At 37.8% G+C, this 13,285-nt stretch overlaps 1 protein-coding gene across 3 annotated transcripts in view; it reads left to right on the plus strand.

Moving 5' to 3' along the window:
• The first annotated feature begins 375 nt into the window (after positions 1 to 375).
• Positions 376 to 13,285, plus strand: part of LOC107550834 (beta-chimaerin-like) — a 45,071-nt gene continuing 32,161 nt past the window's right edge. The window contains exons 1-2 of one of the 3 annotated variants that reach the window (XM_016232231.1): positions 376 to 543; positions 680 to 836. In XM_016232231.1, the coding sequence (XP_016087717.1) occupies positions 788 to 836 (49 nt within the window). In that variant the 5' untranslated portion in view covers positions 376 to 543; positions 680 to 787. Of the gene's footprint in view, positions 544 to 679; positions 837 to 7,550; positions 7,731 to 13,285 lie in introns of those variants that run through there. The other 2 variants (XM_016232232.1, XM_016232230.1) reach the window with 2 other exon arrangements.

Consider the following 13,285-nt stretch of genomic DNA (forward strand, 5'->3'; position numbering starts at 1 on the left):
GGTGTGACTAAATTACATGTCTTTAAAGTGTACAGTGATGTTATAAACTACAGACATTTGATGTTTTTAAAATGAGCTACTTTTCATGCTAGGTTCGTTTTATGTTAGTAGGTCTTGCAAAAAAAAAAAAAGAGCAATGGCACACCAAAGTGTACTGTACCTTTATTACTGACAGTCTATTAGCATGTGCTGGGAAGCCATAAGTTCTGAACATATAATAATTCTGAACAGCAGAAGGAATGCAACTTTCTTATGGTCCCAGCACACAGCGGAGAGGCATGCAAGTAAGGTTTACAGCATGGTCAGGTGGGCAGGAGGAATGTGCGCGTCTCTTCCACTTTAAAAGGCGGATTCGCCTCCGCACACACTGTGTGTTTATTACGCGCCTTGAAGTGGCACATGGAAGCGGTACAGTGAAATCCCTGGCTGTTCCCTGAAATATGGTGAAACCTCCTGGCACTGACAGTACACGGAACGTCCGGGAAGTTTTCTTGAATTCTGCTTTTCATTACGATGAGGAGTAGATGAGTTGTCACATATTCTGTACGTATATCTGAGGTTGTATCAACTAGTTTCATTATATGGTTCTTCTGTTGCCACACGCGCGCCTGTAAATGCGGCAGCGCTGGCGACTCCCGTCTGATCCGACCCTCGCAGCTGGATTTTATCGGCTGTTTAGGAGGAACTCTGGAGAGCTGAAGACAGGTCAGGAGAGCAGAGACTGAGATGGAAGAGCTGTCAAGCCCTAAAAGACGCCAGTAAGCGGGTAGATTCAGAATTAGACGCGATGGCAGCGTCCAGCAACTCCAGTCTGTCGGGTTCCTCCGTCTCTTCGGGTGAGTACTGATAAATCAAAATGAAACAGGGATGATTTGCTTGGGAAACTGAATAAGCAATTAACGTGATGATCGCAGAATGGAGATGGTTGGCACTGGCAGTTTAATTTCTGTGGTTTTGGGTGTAATTAAAGCAGACAGGATAGAACATGGTGAAGAGGTGTGTCATACCTTTTCTTCATCCAGGGTGAACTAGACCCACCTTTGACTTCCTTCACCAATGCAAGAGCGTGCAGTCGTTGATATCACCAATGCACCGTGGCAGATGTTTGTGTAAAGTCACACTCACAGTGCACTGTAAACTCTTATCTGTTTATATGTACATGATAGCAAAAAGAGACGATAAGTGCTACATTATAGTGAGAGCTTCAAATCAAAAATGTGTACAGTGCTGATTTGTAATTCTCAGTGAGATATCATTGGCTACTGCATGCACTGAAATTTAATGTGGAATAATAAACATTTAGTCTTTTTTCCCTCTCTCTCTATATATATAGGGTATATATATATATTTTTTATTAAAGTCATATGTCAGTCATAACTTCCCCTAACAAGTGCATAAACAATAAAATACATTTGATCATATATTTTGAGATTTATTTAAAAAATCTTACATAATCAGTCCTGTTACCATGAGTTTGTACAGTAAACAACAGATTATCGAAAGCTATTTGAGGAAATATCAACATGTAGTGTCATGACCTTGAGTACAAGGCTATTAATGGCTAAATGAACCGTCACCCCTGTGCAATACGCCCCTTTGCATTTATAGCATAATGTCCTAATGCATTTTTATTTGGAAATTTAGCTTGAAATGGCACAATGCAGTTTATTAACATTGTGTTTCTTAAAGTCGGCATGAAATTAATCCACTCAGATGTACATCATAATAAAGGATTTGTGGCTACTTCCAATTGATCACCACTTTATTATTTTTGTATAAATGCAGTCTATTAACAGTTAAGACTTTTCTGTTGGAATGTTTAAAATTGTACAGAAATGTCACCTTTTCAAAATGGAAAAGACTCTTTTCTTGGAATGACCCAAGTGTAATTTGGGCATAATAGCAATAGTATAATGTCAGCATTGTTTATAAATTTGTCATCAGTGTTAACTATTGATATCCCAAGTATCACTGCCAGTAGTGCTAATGGCAACAGTCAGTCTTTCTAAAAATGCCTTTAAAATCTGTAAAAACATGAACATGGGAACCAAAAACTGGTTTGGACACATTCAGTACAAATGCACTTCCTGCCCATTGTCTCAAGGGATCTAGGTTACAACAGGCATATATATCCTAAATCCCAACATTTCAGAAATTTTTTTTTTGCATCTAAAATGAGTCATCAAATGTTTTCATGGGCGTGTGATGAAAACTAATTACCCTAAAAGCTGTTCCTCTCTCTGTTTTATTAACCTGATCTTATTATCCCCAAGAAATTATTGATGTTGAAAATGAGCTTTTATAATCACCTGTCATCTTTCTAGCTGGGTGTCATGTGGTGTTTGAGCTGCATTGTGCAGAAGTTTGACTTCCAATATATTAACCTCCACCTACTATTACTTGTTACTTTTTAAAACCTATGCCATTTTTTCACACAGGTACCAAACTGACCTAATACACACATTTTTATCTACACCAGTGTACACTACTGTCTACAACTTTGGGGTTGGCAGGTTTTTCTCTGCCTTTATTTAATCAAAAATACAAAAAACAGTAATATTGTTATAAATATCATTCTAGTCTAAAATAACTGTTTCCTATTATAATACATTTTAAAATGTAGATTGCCAAAGCTGATTTTTCTGTAGCCATTACTCCAGTCACATGATCCTTCAGAAATTAGTCTAATATGCTGATTTGGAGTTAAAAAAATATTTATTATGGTAAATGTTGAAAACAGTTAAACAACTGCTTACCGTGATACACATTTTTTATGAATAGAAAGTTCAGAAGAACAGTTTTTATTAAAAATATGTCATTTGTAACATTATAAATGTCTTTACTGTCACTTTTGATCAATTTCATTTTTTTTCTTTGCTGAATAAAAAAAATTGTAATCACACTGACCCCAAACTTTTCAATGGCAGTATATAGTATGACTTGTACACTTTTTATGACCTTAGACATTAGTTTGAAGGGAAACCACCCTCCCTAAATGCACCGTAAGGGACAAAACAGAGTAAAAAGCGTCAGGTTGGCTAGAGGTGTGAGAAGCACAAAAGAGCAGGTGTTTAAATACACCGATCACAAGTGTGAGGAGAGATAAGGTTGGAAGCGTGCTCAGAATCACTCCCACACAGAAACGCATGTTAACACCGTGTTCCCATGCTTCGCCGCTTGGCATTGCGTTTGTAAGAACAGAAGGAGGGATGTGTATGATCTGAGGGACAGTACACGTCTCAAGGGAGTACAAGTTCAAATAACAAGCTTTGTTGAATGGGCGTGTAAAGAAGAACCATTTTCGTGTAGGCATTCATTCCATTAAAGCTCAATAGTGACCTTGGGAGAGAAAAAGAGATGCTTTGTCTAATTCACTTCATGCTTGCTGTAACTCTTCATGCAGACGCACAGAACCGCGGCTCCTCCTTCATGCCAAGCCACGGGCTCTTGAGATCCAGGAAAGGGATAACGCCAAGCCGTGACTCTCCGTGGTCGCCATCCATTCCCAAATAGATTATCTCACATGCATGTTGCTGAAGAAGCAGAAGTGCACTGTGGCCGCGAGGCCTGCAGAAGATAGGGAGTGTTTTCTGTCTGTGGTATGGAGAGCTGTCATTAGCTCCGTGTCCCCGGTGTAATCATCGGATGCCGTATACCGTGCCTCTATCAGGCTTGCCGTGTCTGTCACGGGAGTATCATTATGTTAGAAAAAACGCTTTTTTGGCAGAAACCTTGTTTCATCTAGTTTGGGTGTGTGTAACACGCACACGTTCTGCTTTATATTAGCCAAGAGCAGGGCTGTAAACAAATGCAGGGCAGACTGGCGAGATGGATGCCGCTCGGCTCAGCTCTTCTGACATCAAAGGCCAGTTCGAGCTTTGATGTTTCCCTAAAGGAAACCTGGGACTGCAGCTCAGAGCTGCAAGCTTGTGAACATTTTAGAAATGATGAAGTTGAAATTATGGATGATTTCATGGGTTGGTGCTGATTCGATTTCTTTTAATCTGACGAGGTTGTGTTGGCTTATGCTTAGGGCATTTGACCAGAAGGTCACTGGTTTAATCCTAGTAAGGAGGGACCCTTCTCTTCATTGTACCCTTGGGCAAGACATTTAACCCCAGATTGCTCCAGACAGATTGTCCCGGTCATAAGTGCACTTTAGTAAGTCGCTTTGGATAATAGCATCTGCTAAAAGATTACTTGCATATGAATCTGCATGGGGTTCATTCTTTTAAAGTCAAAATGGAACGGCATTTACAGTACAATTGTACTTCCGTAATCTGACTCTAAAAATATTATGTTGTTTAATCATCAAGTAACAAGTAAGAACATATTTTCGTTACAACTTGAACACACCATTACTTAAAAAAATGCTTGTATACACTACTGTTCAAAAGTTTGAGGTTGGTACTATTTTTTTTAAAGAAAATGTTTTTGAATGAAGTCTCTTATCAAAATAAATTAAAAGCAGTAATATTGCTATTTAAATAGCCATTTTCTATTTTAATATATTTTCAAACTTATTCCTGTTAAGGCAAATCTGAATTTTCAGCAGCCATTACTCCAGTCTTCAGTGTCACATAATCGTCAGAATCATGTGAAATCATTCAAACATTTCTTATTATTTATCAGTGTTGAAAACATATTTCTTGAAAACATTAAAACATTTTTGAGGATTCTTTGATGAAAGTTCAAAAGAATCTTATTTATTTTATAAATAGAAATATTTTATTACATTATACATGTCTTTACAATCACTTTTGATAATTTCTTTGTACCTTTTTAAAATTATATATAACAAACCTATAGTATAAAAAAAAAAATTGTAATTTAGAATTTAAAACTATTGTTTTTTGGTTTATTCAAGTTACTGTCTTTTTAAAATATATTTTTGAATACATTAGTATATTTGGACCAAAACAACATGTTTTGCTATTGACCCAAAAATGGTCTTTTTTGATTTCATATTGACTGCACGTCTGTACTTAGTCGTAGTCATCATGAAAGCTATGTCTGTTTTCTGTGGTTCTGTGCTCTTCTGGTTCACTGGAGTTGAGATGAAGTGAATGTGAGTCCTGCAACAGGAACAGATCACATGATTGAAAGCTCTGGTAAGCAAACAGCAAGAGAGATAACTCACAACAGCGATTGCGTGTCCTTTTCACTCGGCCTCTTTGCATTTCATGTGGCATCGGCCTGTTGAGGTAAAGCTCTGTTCTTAGTTCTGGAGTTGGTTAACATCAAAGTCAACAGCTAAGGAAAAAGTGAATAGAAGAACTCTTACATTCAAACCAAATGCTCTTAAGCTGAAGACATTCTGGGTAAATGTCACATAGCGGTGGTCAAGTTAAAGATCCTCGGTTTTTCAAGGTCTTTACTAAGCTGTTGCACATAGCTAAAAAAAGCATGAATGAAGGGGCGAAAGACTGAATAGAAACTCTGTGATGACAGAGATGGCAAATGAGCCGTGCACATCACTTACTGCTCAGAAAATGGTACTTTCTCTGCTTCGCTCTTCGGAAAGCTGTTCATTATTATAATCTTGTTTTTAAAGGCTTTCCTTTCTGACAGAAGCCACTGTAATATGGTCTGTTCATTAGTGGTCATCTTAATAGTTTCCACGGTTTCTCGTGTGATTCCCTGTAGTTTTACAGTCAGTAAGTCTGAGTGTAATAAGAGGCTTATTTAAGCCTGCAGTTTTATTGGTGGATGGAATGTTGTTGAGAACTAGATGAGAGAAGAGAGTTTTAATGCTCACCTCTTCCTGTGTCTCTGCATTTATTATTAATCACCTCTGTGGAGATCCCCATGGTCATTCATCACCCTCTGGAATCACATTACCACACAATGGATTTCCCTGCTACCGATGTGCTTGTGTACTTACATGTGCACATGCATGTGTGTATATGTGTGTAATCTCAAATGGCAGGCCCACTGACCCCCAACAATCTGTTCACTGATGCATTTTGCACACAAAACTGGAAAGCACTTTCTCTGTTTGGGAAGCGCTAATCTAAATGACTGGCGTTACACAACTTCCTGGAGAATGTGTTTACAGGGGTTTTCTTTGATAGTATTTTTAAGTCAGGTTGACACATAAGCACAAGCATTTGTCATTTTAGTGGAATCAAATCTTTAAAAGGTTAGTTTAAGACACTTAGTAGCAAGTTAAATAGATATCAAAAAAAGAAAAAATGGTAACGCTTTAGTTTATGGACCAATTATCACTATAAACTAGTTGCTTACTAGCATGCATATTACTAGCATATTGGTTGTTTAGTACTTAAAGCACATATTAATGCCTTATTGTAATATGACCATATTTTAGATCCCTTAATCATAACCTAAACTTAACAACTACCTTACTAACTATTAATAAGCAGAAAATTAGGATTTCTTTGATGCAAAAGTTGTGGTTAATAGTGAGACTAAAGTGTGAATGAAAAACATATATATTGTTTTATATATGAGTTTTGTTTCATGGACAGAAATTCTCAAAGCTAAGTCAGCTGTTTTTATTTGTTTTAATTTGTAATAATTTAATTTTGAATAAGTTTGTAGGCCATCAACTTTGTTCCTTCAACAAAAACTCAATATGATTTTTTGATTTTTGAAGAAAATAAGCTTTGTGACCAACAAAAGTTTATGATACTTTCATGTTTTGTTCATCATAATAATCTTCATAAATGAACACAACTATGCATTTTGAAGCTCATATACAATCGCCAGAGGTAAGAAGAAGTAACCACAGTCATTTGACTTCAGCGTCACCTCCATTAAGCTTCTGACAACTCTTTTGGTCTTTATTTAAAAACACTTTTCCTGAAAGCGTGAGATTCTAGAGCACAATTCTAAACATAATGATCCTGGATGAGTTTTCCTGTTTGGCATGATGATGTTTAATGTCCCTATCAATCTTTGTAGTCTCATGTAGCCGCTTGTTAGCAACCACCTTTTTCAAGACACATAAAAGCTTTAAAAAAGTCACAAAGTGGTATTACGGATGTATTTTATGTCATAGAATAAAACGTGAAAATATATTAACTTGTGCTACAGGCCCATTGATGAAACTGGAAGTGCTAAAATGATAAATTGTTTCCTGGTTTTGGCCTAATGAAAGCACTCTATTGAATGTAAAAACACAACAAACTGTGGACGTTCAGTTAAATGTCAGGCAGACTATCTCTTCCTTCATAAGTGGGCAGTTTTTGGCTATAAAATGCGATGTAGACCAGACATTGTATACTGTTAGTCAAAGGTCTGGCTACGTGAGAATGTGTGTGTGTTTCCTTTGCCAATCAGAAGTGAGGAGCTTCCAACAGTACATGCGCTTGTATGTGTACACACACATACACACACACAATTAAACAAAGGCATACAGCCTTACAGGAAAATACCCAAACCCACCCTCACTTGCACGCAGTGTTACAAGATAAACACACTTCATCTTGCCTTCCCTCACAATTGCTGCCTCTGATGCCTCGTCTCGCACATAGTCACAAAATTCTCCACATTTCTTGCCAGTTCTGTTCCTGTCTTCTCCACAGAATATCCCCACACTTTAGGCTCATTGTGTGAAGTGGAAGAGATGTGTGGCTTTGCTTTCTGTGCCTCAGAGAGACGTAGAGTCTATATAATATACCCCAGCTCTTCCAGAGCAGCATACTGTACAGATGGCCTCCCCACAGGAGCTGGAACATGTCCCCGAAAACACTGGATCAACACTAAATGTGTGTGTATTGCATATTCACATATGTGTGTTGACTGAAACAGACTGCTGTATGTGTGGATACGGTTTTGCCGACATTGTTGGTACCAAATGTCTCTACAGGCAGTGCTTTCTTTATAATTCTTCTTGAGTTTTTACACATCTACACTTCATTTGACACAACAGTAACAATTTACTATAAGTCAATAATGCAATATTGACAGCTAGTTTGTTTATTGTTGCGTACTAGCCAATAGATGCCAAAGCAGAACCATTCTGCGTCTTCCTGTTCCAAATTCAACCTATGTTTTTGATTCACTAAAAAGAAACAATCATAAATAATGTTGTGAGTTGATTAGCAGCGAGAAAAACTCGATAAAAAGATGTTTCTTGCCAGTATATCTTTTAATTGCCTCACATTCAATAAACATTCACATAAAGCAAACTTTTTTTTTTTGCCACGGCCCTGTAAATGCTGCTGCTGTTGACAAGGAAACGCTGCTCACAAGGACAATAAACCTGAAAACACACATTGTCGGGACCAGCCAAGTGTTTAGTGGTAAGCATTAGAAATCAGTATAAACATAACAGAAGTCCCCACAATGATAAAATGTGTGTGTGCATGTGATGGTGTTGGGATTAGACAGTATATTTTGTCCTGAGGTTTTAAGGCCGTGTTCCTCTGCATGCAGATATTTTAGACGGGGTGTTAATTTGAAGTATATACTGCTAGTGTGCGGCTGCATTTCTATGTGTGTTTTTTTGCCCTAAGGAAGCCTGTTCCCTCTCATCCGCTGAGCTTTAATTTGTGTGAGAGATAAGAGTCTGCCCAAGAAAGTGGGAGCTGCAGATAGTCGTCCAACTCTCCATCTCAAAGCAGCTTTACCGCTCTCAGAATCTTCTAAGCAACCAAATCTTTCCTGCACCAGCCTGAAATCAACAGCAAATGACATTTAACATTACCCAGCCTGTAAAATATTACTTCAAATGGATGCCTCTGCTATAGTGCTGTGGGAGAAGTAGAATATGATGAGAGCTTTTAAAGCATCTCCAACAATTTGTCCTTGGCACATTGTAATCAGATTCATCTAGTCTCTTTTTTTCAGTAATGGCAAACATTCCTCACAGATTGCCTGTAGCATTGAGGCAGGAAATTTGCTTAATTAAAAGCCTTTTCTCCTGAGGACGGCAGCAACTCTGGTATCTAATCAAGAAAGATGCAGTATAGTTTGATATTGTAAAGTATCTTTCAGTCACGTCCTTTCATAGTCTTCACAAAGCACAACCTTCGCCATTCTAATAGCACTGACTGCAATATTCTTCCTATTCAGGCTTTTCGAAGCTTTTGTTCACTGTTAATTGACATACTGCAAGTAGCCAGGAGTGTTTTGTGAATAGGTGGTGTGCACCTCCTGACCCCGAGGTTTCCTCCGTCAATGTTCTCCAGCCTCTCTGTTAGATCCAGCGATAGTGGAAAGAAAGCACCTGGCAGATCACCAAAAGAAATCACATTTTCCAAATGAGCCATTGAAGAATAATTCATTTTTGTATTGTTTGCAGCACGCCAGCACCCCTGAGCTCCCACAGACAATACAGCTTCATTTTAATCCATACATGCGCTCACATTAACAGATTGAAAGCTAATCCATCTCACTTAAATACTGTAAAGTGGACACTGTGCCAACTAAAGGAATACTTCACCCAAAAACGTAAATTTACTGAAAATGTACACACTCTCAGGCCATCCAAGATGTAGATGAATTTTTTTCCTCATCAGAGGCAATGTATCACTTGCTCACCAATGGATCCTCGGCAGTGAATTATTAATCACCTGTGTGTAGCTGATAAAAACATCACAATAAACAAGTAATCCACAAGACTGAAGCTTGACTTATAAGATTTTTTTTTTAACTTCAAACCTTTGCTTTCGACTAAAATACAAGTTGTCTATTCATAAAATTGCTTTCTTCAGTGAAAAGGTCATCTCGTCTAAATCAGGTGAGAAATATGTACAGTTCAAAACAGCTGTCAAAACAAATAGGTTGGTGGATTTTAATGTGAGAGGACAACAGGGGATGGACTTTTTCACTGGAGGAAGTGTTATTATGGATTATGGACACACAGTTCACACTAAATGACACTCCACAGCTCTGCATGTGCTGTGAGTTAACATTGCATTTAGGAACAAAACATTGCAAACAATCTTCCCAAACTTGTAATGAGAAACTCTCATAAACTGGCTGTTGTCAACAAAAGAGAAGCTTTAAAGGGGTCATATGATGCAATTTAGAGTTTTCCTTTCACTTTGAAGTGTTACAAGCTGTTTGTGAATAGATAAGATCCCTAAAGTTGCAAAGACTAAAGTCTCAAACCCAAAGAGATATTTTATAAAAGTTAAGACTCGTCCACGCCCTCCTAAAACGCCTCGTTTAAACACGCCCCCACATGTCTACGTCACTGTGTGGGAAGATTTGCATAACACCGCCCAAATGTTCACGCAAAGAAAGAAAGCGTAACTTTGATTCTCGCTGTAGTATTGTTGCCGCCACCTCCATATCGTTGAGACGCTGTGTTTCGTTGTGAAAGCGAAACTACTTTGTTTGGTCTTCCAAAAGAGGACACAACTAGAAATCAGTGGTTAAGTTGTATTTACAACACTGTTCCAGAACAGTTCAAACCAAATATTCAGATGTGTGCAGCGCTTTTTATGGAGGACAAGGACTGTTTCCTGGGAGAGTAGACTACAATGCCGGTGTTCAGACAAATAATGCTGACTCACGTATGTTTTCATATTTAAAGGATTTGCCACTGATGATTCAAATGCGAGTTTTGAGCAGTGTAGAGTAGCGCTTGTTGTTTGTAATTTCTCCTATCACAAATGCAGACATGGTTTTATGTTTATGTAAAAAGACAGTATAAGTCATTATAATTCGTAATTATGTCCCCACTGGATGCTACAAATGCCTCGTTTGTAATAGGTTTGAATGTTTTTGTCTCGTCGCTCCGGCCGGATAGGGCATCACAATATGGTAAGGGGCGTAACATTTCTGTCACACGCTTGAGGTATTCGGCCAATCACAACTCACTGGATAGCTGGCCAATCAGAGCACACCTCGCTTTTCAAAACGATGAGCTTGTAAAAATCGATGTGTTTCAGAAAGGTGGGGCATAGAGAAGAAACAATAATGTACAGTTTGTGGAAAATAATGTGTTTTTTAACCTTAAACCACATAAACACATTTCATTACACCAAATACACCAAATAATGTTCTTTTTAGCAACATCATATGACCCCTTTAAGGGCCCCCTGTGGTTTGGTTTAACATTTGGAAATGAAGAAAACGTAACAGCCATATTTATTAGTATTGCAATTTTAAATTATCACTGTGTAATAAAAAAATATTATATATTTATTATATAGTTATAAATACTTAATTTTTTTGTTCTACAGCAAAATATTCCAATAGTAATATTTGTTATATTTTTTATGTTCTTTTTATTTATAAATATTAGTATTTTATTTAATAGTAATAATATATATAAAATCACAAAAGTTTTGTCCAAATTGTACAGTCCTACAAACCTGATGATGTTTTTTTTTAAAAGGGGTCCTATTATGCTCTTTTACAAAGTCTTGATTTTATTTTGGGGGTGTACTAGAACAGGCTCTCATACTTGGTTGTTCGAAAAACAAATTTTTCTCCACAGTCTGGCATGAACAGCTCGAATAGTTACTGTATTAAATAAAGGCCCACCTTCTGAAATACGAAATGCACTGTCATTGGTTAGATTGGCACCACTCGGCGCCTGGTTGGGAAATGTCATGCCCCTTACCGTAGCCACCTGCTGCCAGCTTCAGTGTAAATATTGCGTCAAGATCAAATCAATTTGAGCGCGATTTAAACCCGGATGATTGTAACCACTCTAAGTTCGTCTGCCTTAGGAAAGCTAGCTTGTCTCCGACAAAGTGATAACACTCGTTGCCTTCTCTAGTGCAGCTCAACCAGGTCTCGTCCCATTCGTTGATATTTGTGATATCACAAATCCCGGAAAATATGCGTTGTAGTCCAAACGAGTCGTTCGTTGTAGTTTTTGAAAAGTGATTTCTGTTAAATAAATCTCCTTTTGAACCTAGCTTTGAGCTTTGTAACTCTTTTTTATGCTCAAACAGCAACATTACAGATTAACTAAAGTTGAAAAAGTGAACAAGGATAATAGGACCCCTTTAAATCAGAAGAATCACAATTAGAATTGATCCCCAAATCGTGCAGCCCTTCTTCAAAATATCTTCTGGATCTTCTCAGAATATCTTCTGGAATCACGATAGGCACGGTTGATGACAGAATTTTTGTGAACTATCCCTTTAAATATTTTAAATTAAATCCTTCATATTTTTCCTCCTATTTAGTCCTGCACTGCTGCCTGCATGCAAAATGTTTTGCTTCTCTCTGCTCCATGAATTACAAAGGATTGAGACCAGAAAAACACAAATCCAAACCTCAGCCAACATTTAAACCTCACCATATCATCGTCTTCCAGAAAGAAAAAGGACTAAAGCACTTGATGTTCTTGCTAAATGTTCTCCTTGCAAGCACATGCCAAAGCCTCAAACCATGTGATCCTTTTATTTTGGCCCAGCATAGCGATTGCCTTTTTTCCAAGTTAAGGCATTATGGGTATCTTAGCTTGGTAGCTCAGTTTTATGTCCTTTTCACCTGTGGATTTATAAACAAATGTGACTTTTTTTTTTGTTTTGTTTTTTTACAATTTTGACAAGACATCTACAGAGTGAGCCCGTGGTGTTTAACAGTTGTTGTATGTTTGGACGTAGTGGGTTTGGATCGCTGTGTGTGTTGTGGTTTTGGACTTTGAGCTTGTGTTTGGTTGTGAGTGTAGGCAGGGAGGAAATGCCGACTGGTCGCAGTAAAGTGCTGACAGTAAAAGAGACAGTGCCTGAAATAAGACATGGATCCATAGAGACCAGCACGTATTCAGGGAAGAGAAGAAAACACGTTGATTTATGCATTGAAAGACACCGTTTTGCTAAAACAGAACAACAGCTACTACTTTCCATTCTATCTTTCTTATTCGATCTATGCCTGCCTTTGCACAAGATCACACATTTACTCATTACGAACTTTCACACACTTTCCTGGGCTGTATAATGCTATTCTGAACTCAGACACACACACAATGTGTGTGTCATTGCTTATGATACTGTGTGGGTTTTTTGTGTAATCTTTCCATGAATGATCAGAGATTCAGGTACTTTTTTGGATGAGGAAATGCTGATGTGCCACAATCTGGTTTATTTCTCACATATGCTGGTGAGCTGTATTGTCAAATGAGTGTCTTTGTCTTATTGCCAAATTTCTGTTTATGGGTTTTGTGTAGTTACTGTCAGGCCTACTTTACGTACTAATATTGATTCTCTAGAAGCCTGCCTGGCTAGACTGTGAGAGCACTGAGAGGAACTGTTGTGATTTGTTCCTGAAAATCCTGTTTTATTCATTTATTTTACTATTGATGCTTTCAGGCTGCTGTATTAGACTTCATGGGTGAAAACTTTAATGAGCT

Source organism: Sinocyclocheilus grahami, unplaced genomic scaffold, assembly GCF_001515645.1.
Source record: "Sinocyclocheilus grahami isolate Dianchi unplaced genomic scaffold, SAMN03320097.WGS_v1.1 scaffold408.1, whole genome shotgun sequence".
In the NCBI taxonomy this organism is placed as follows: Eukaryota; Metazoa; Chordata; class Actinopteri; order Cypriniformes; family Cyprinidae; genus Sinocyclocheilus; species Sinocyclocheilus grahami.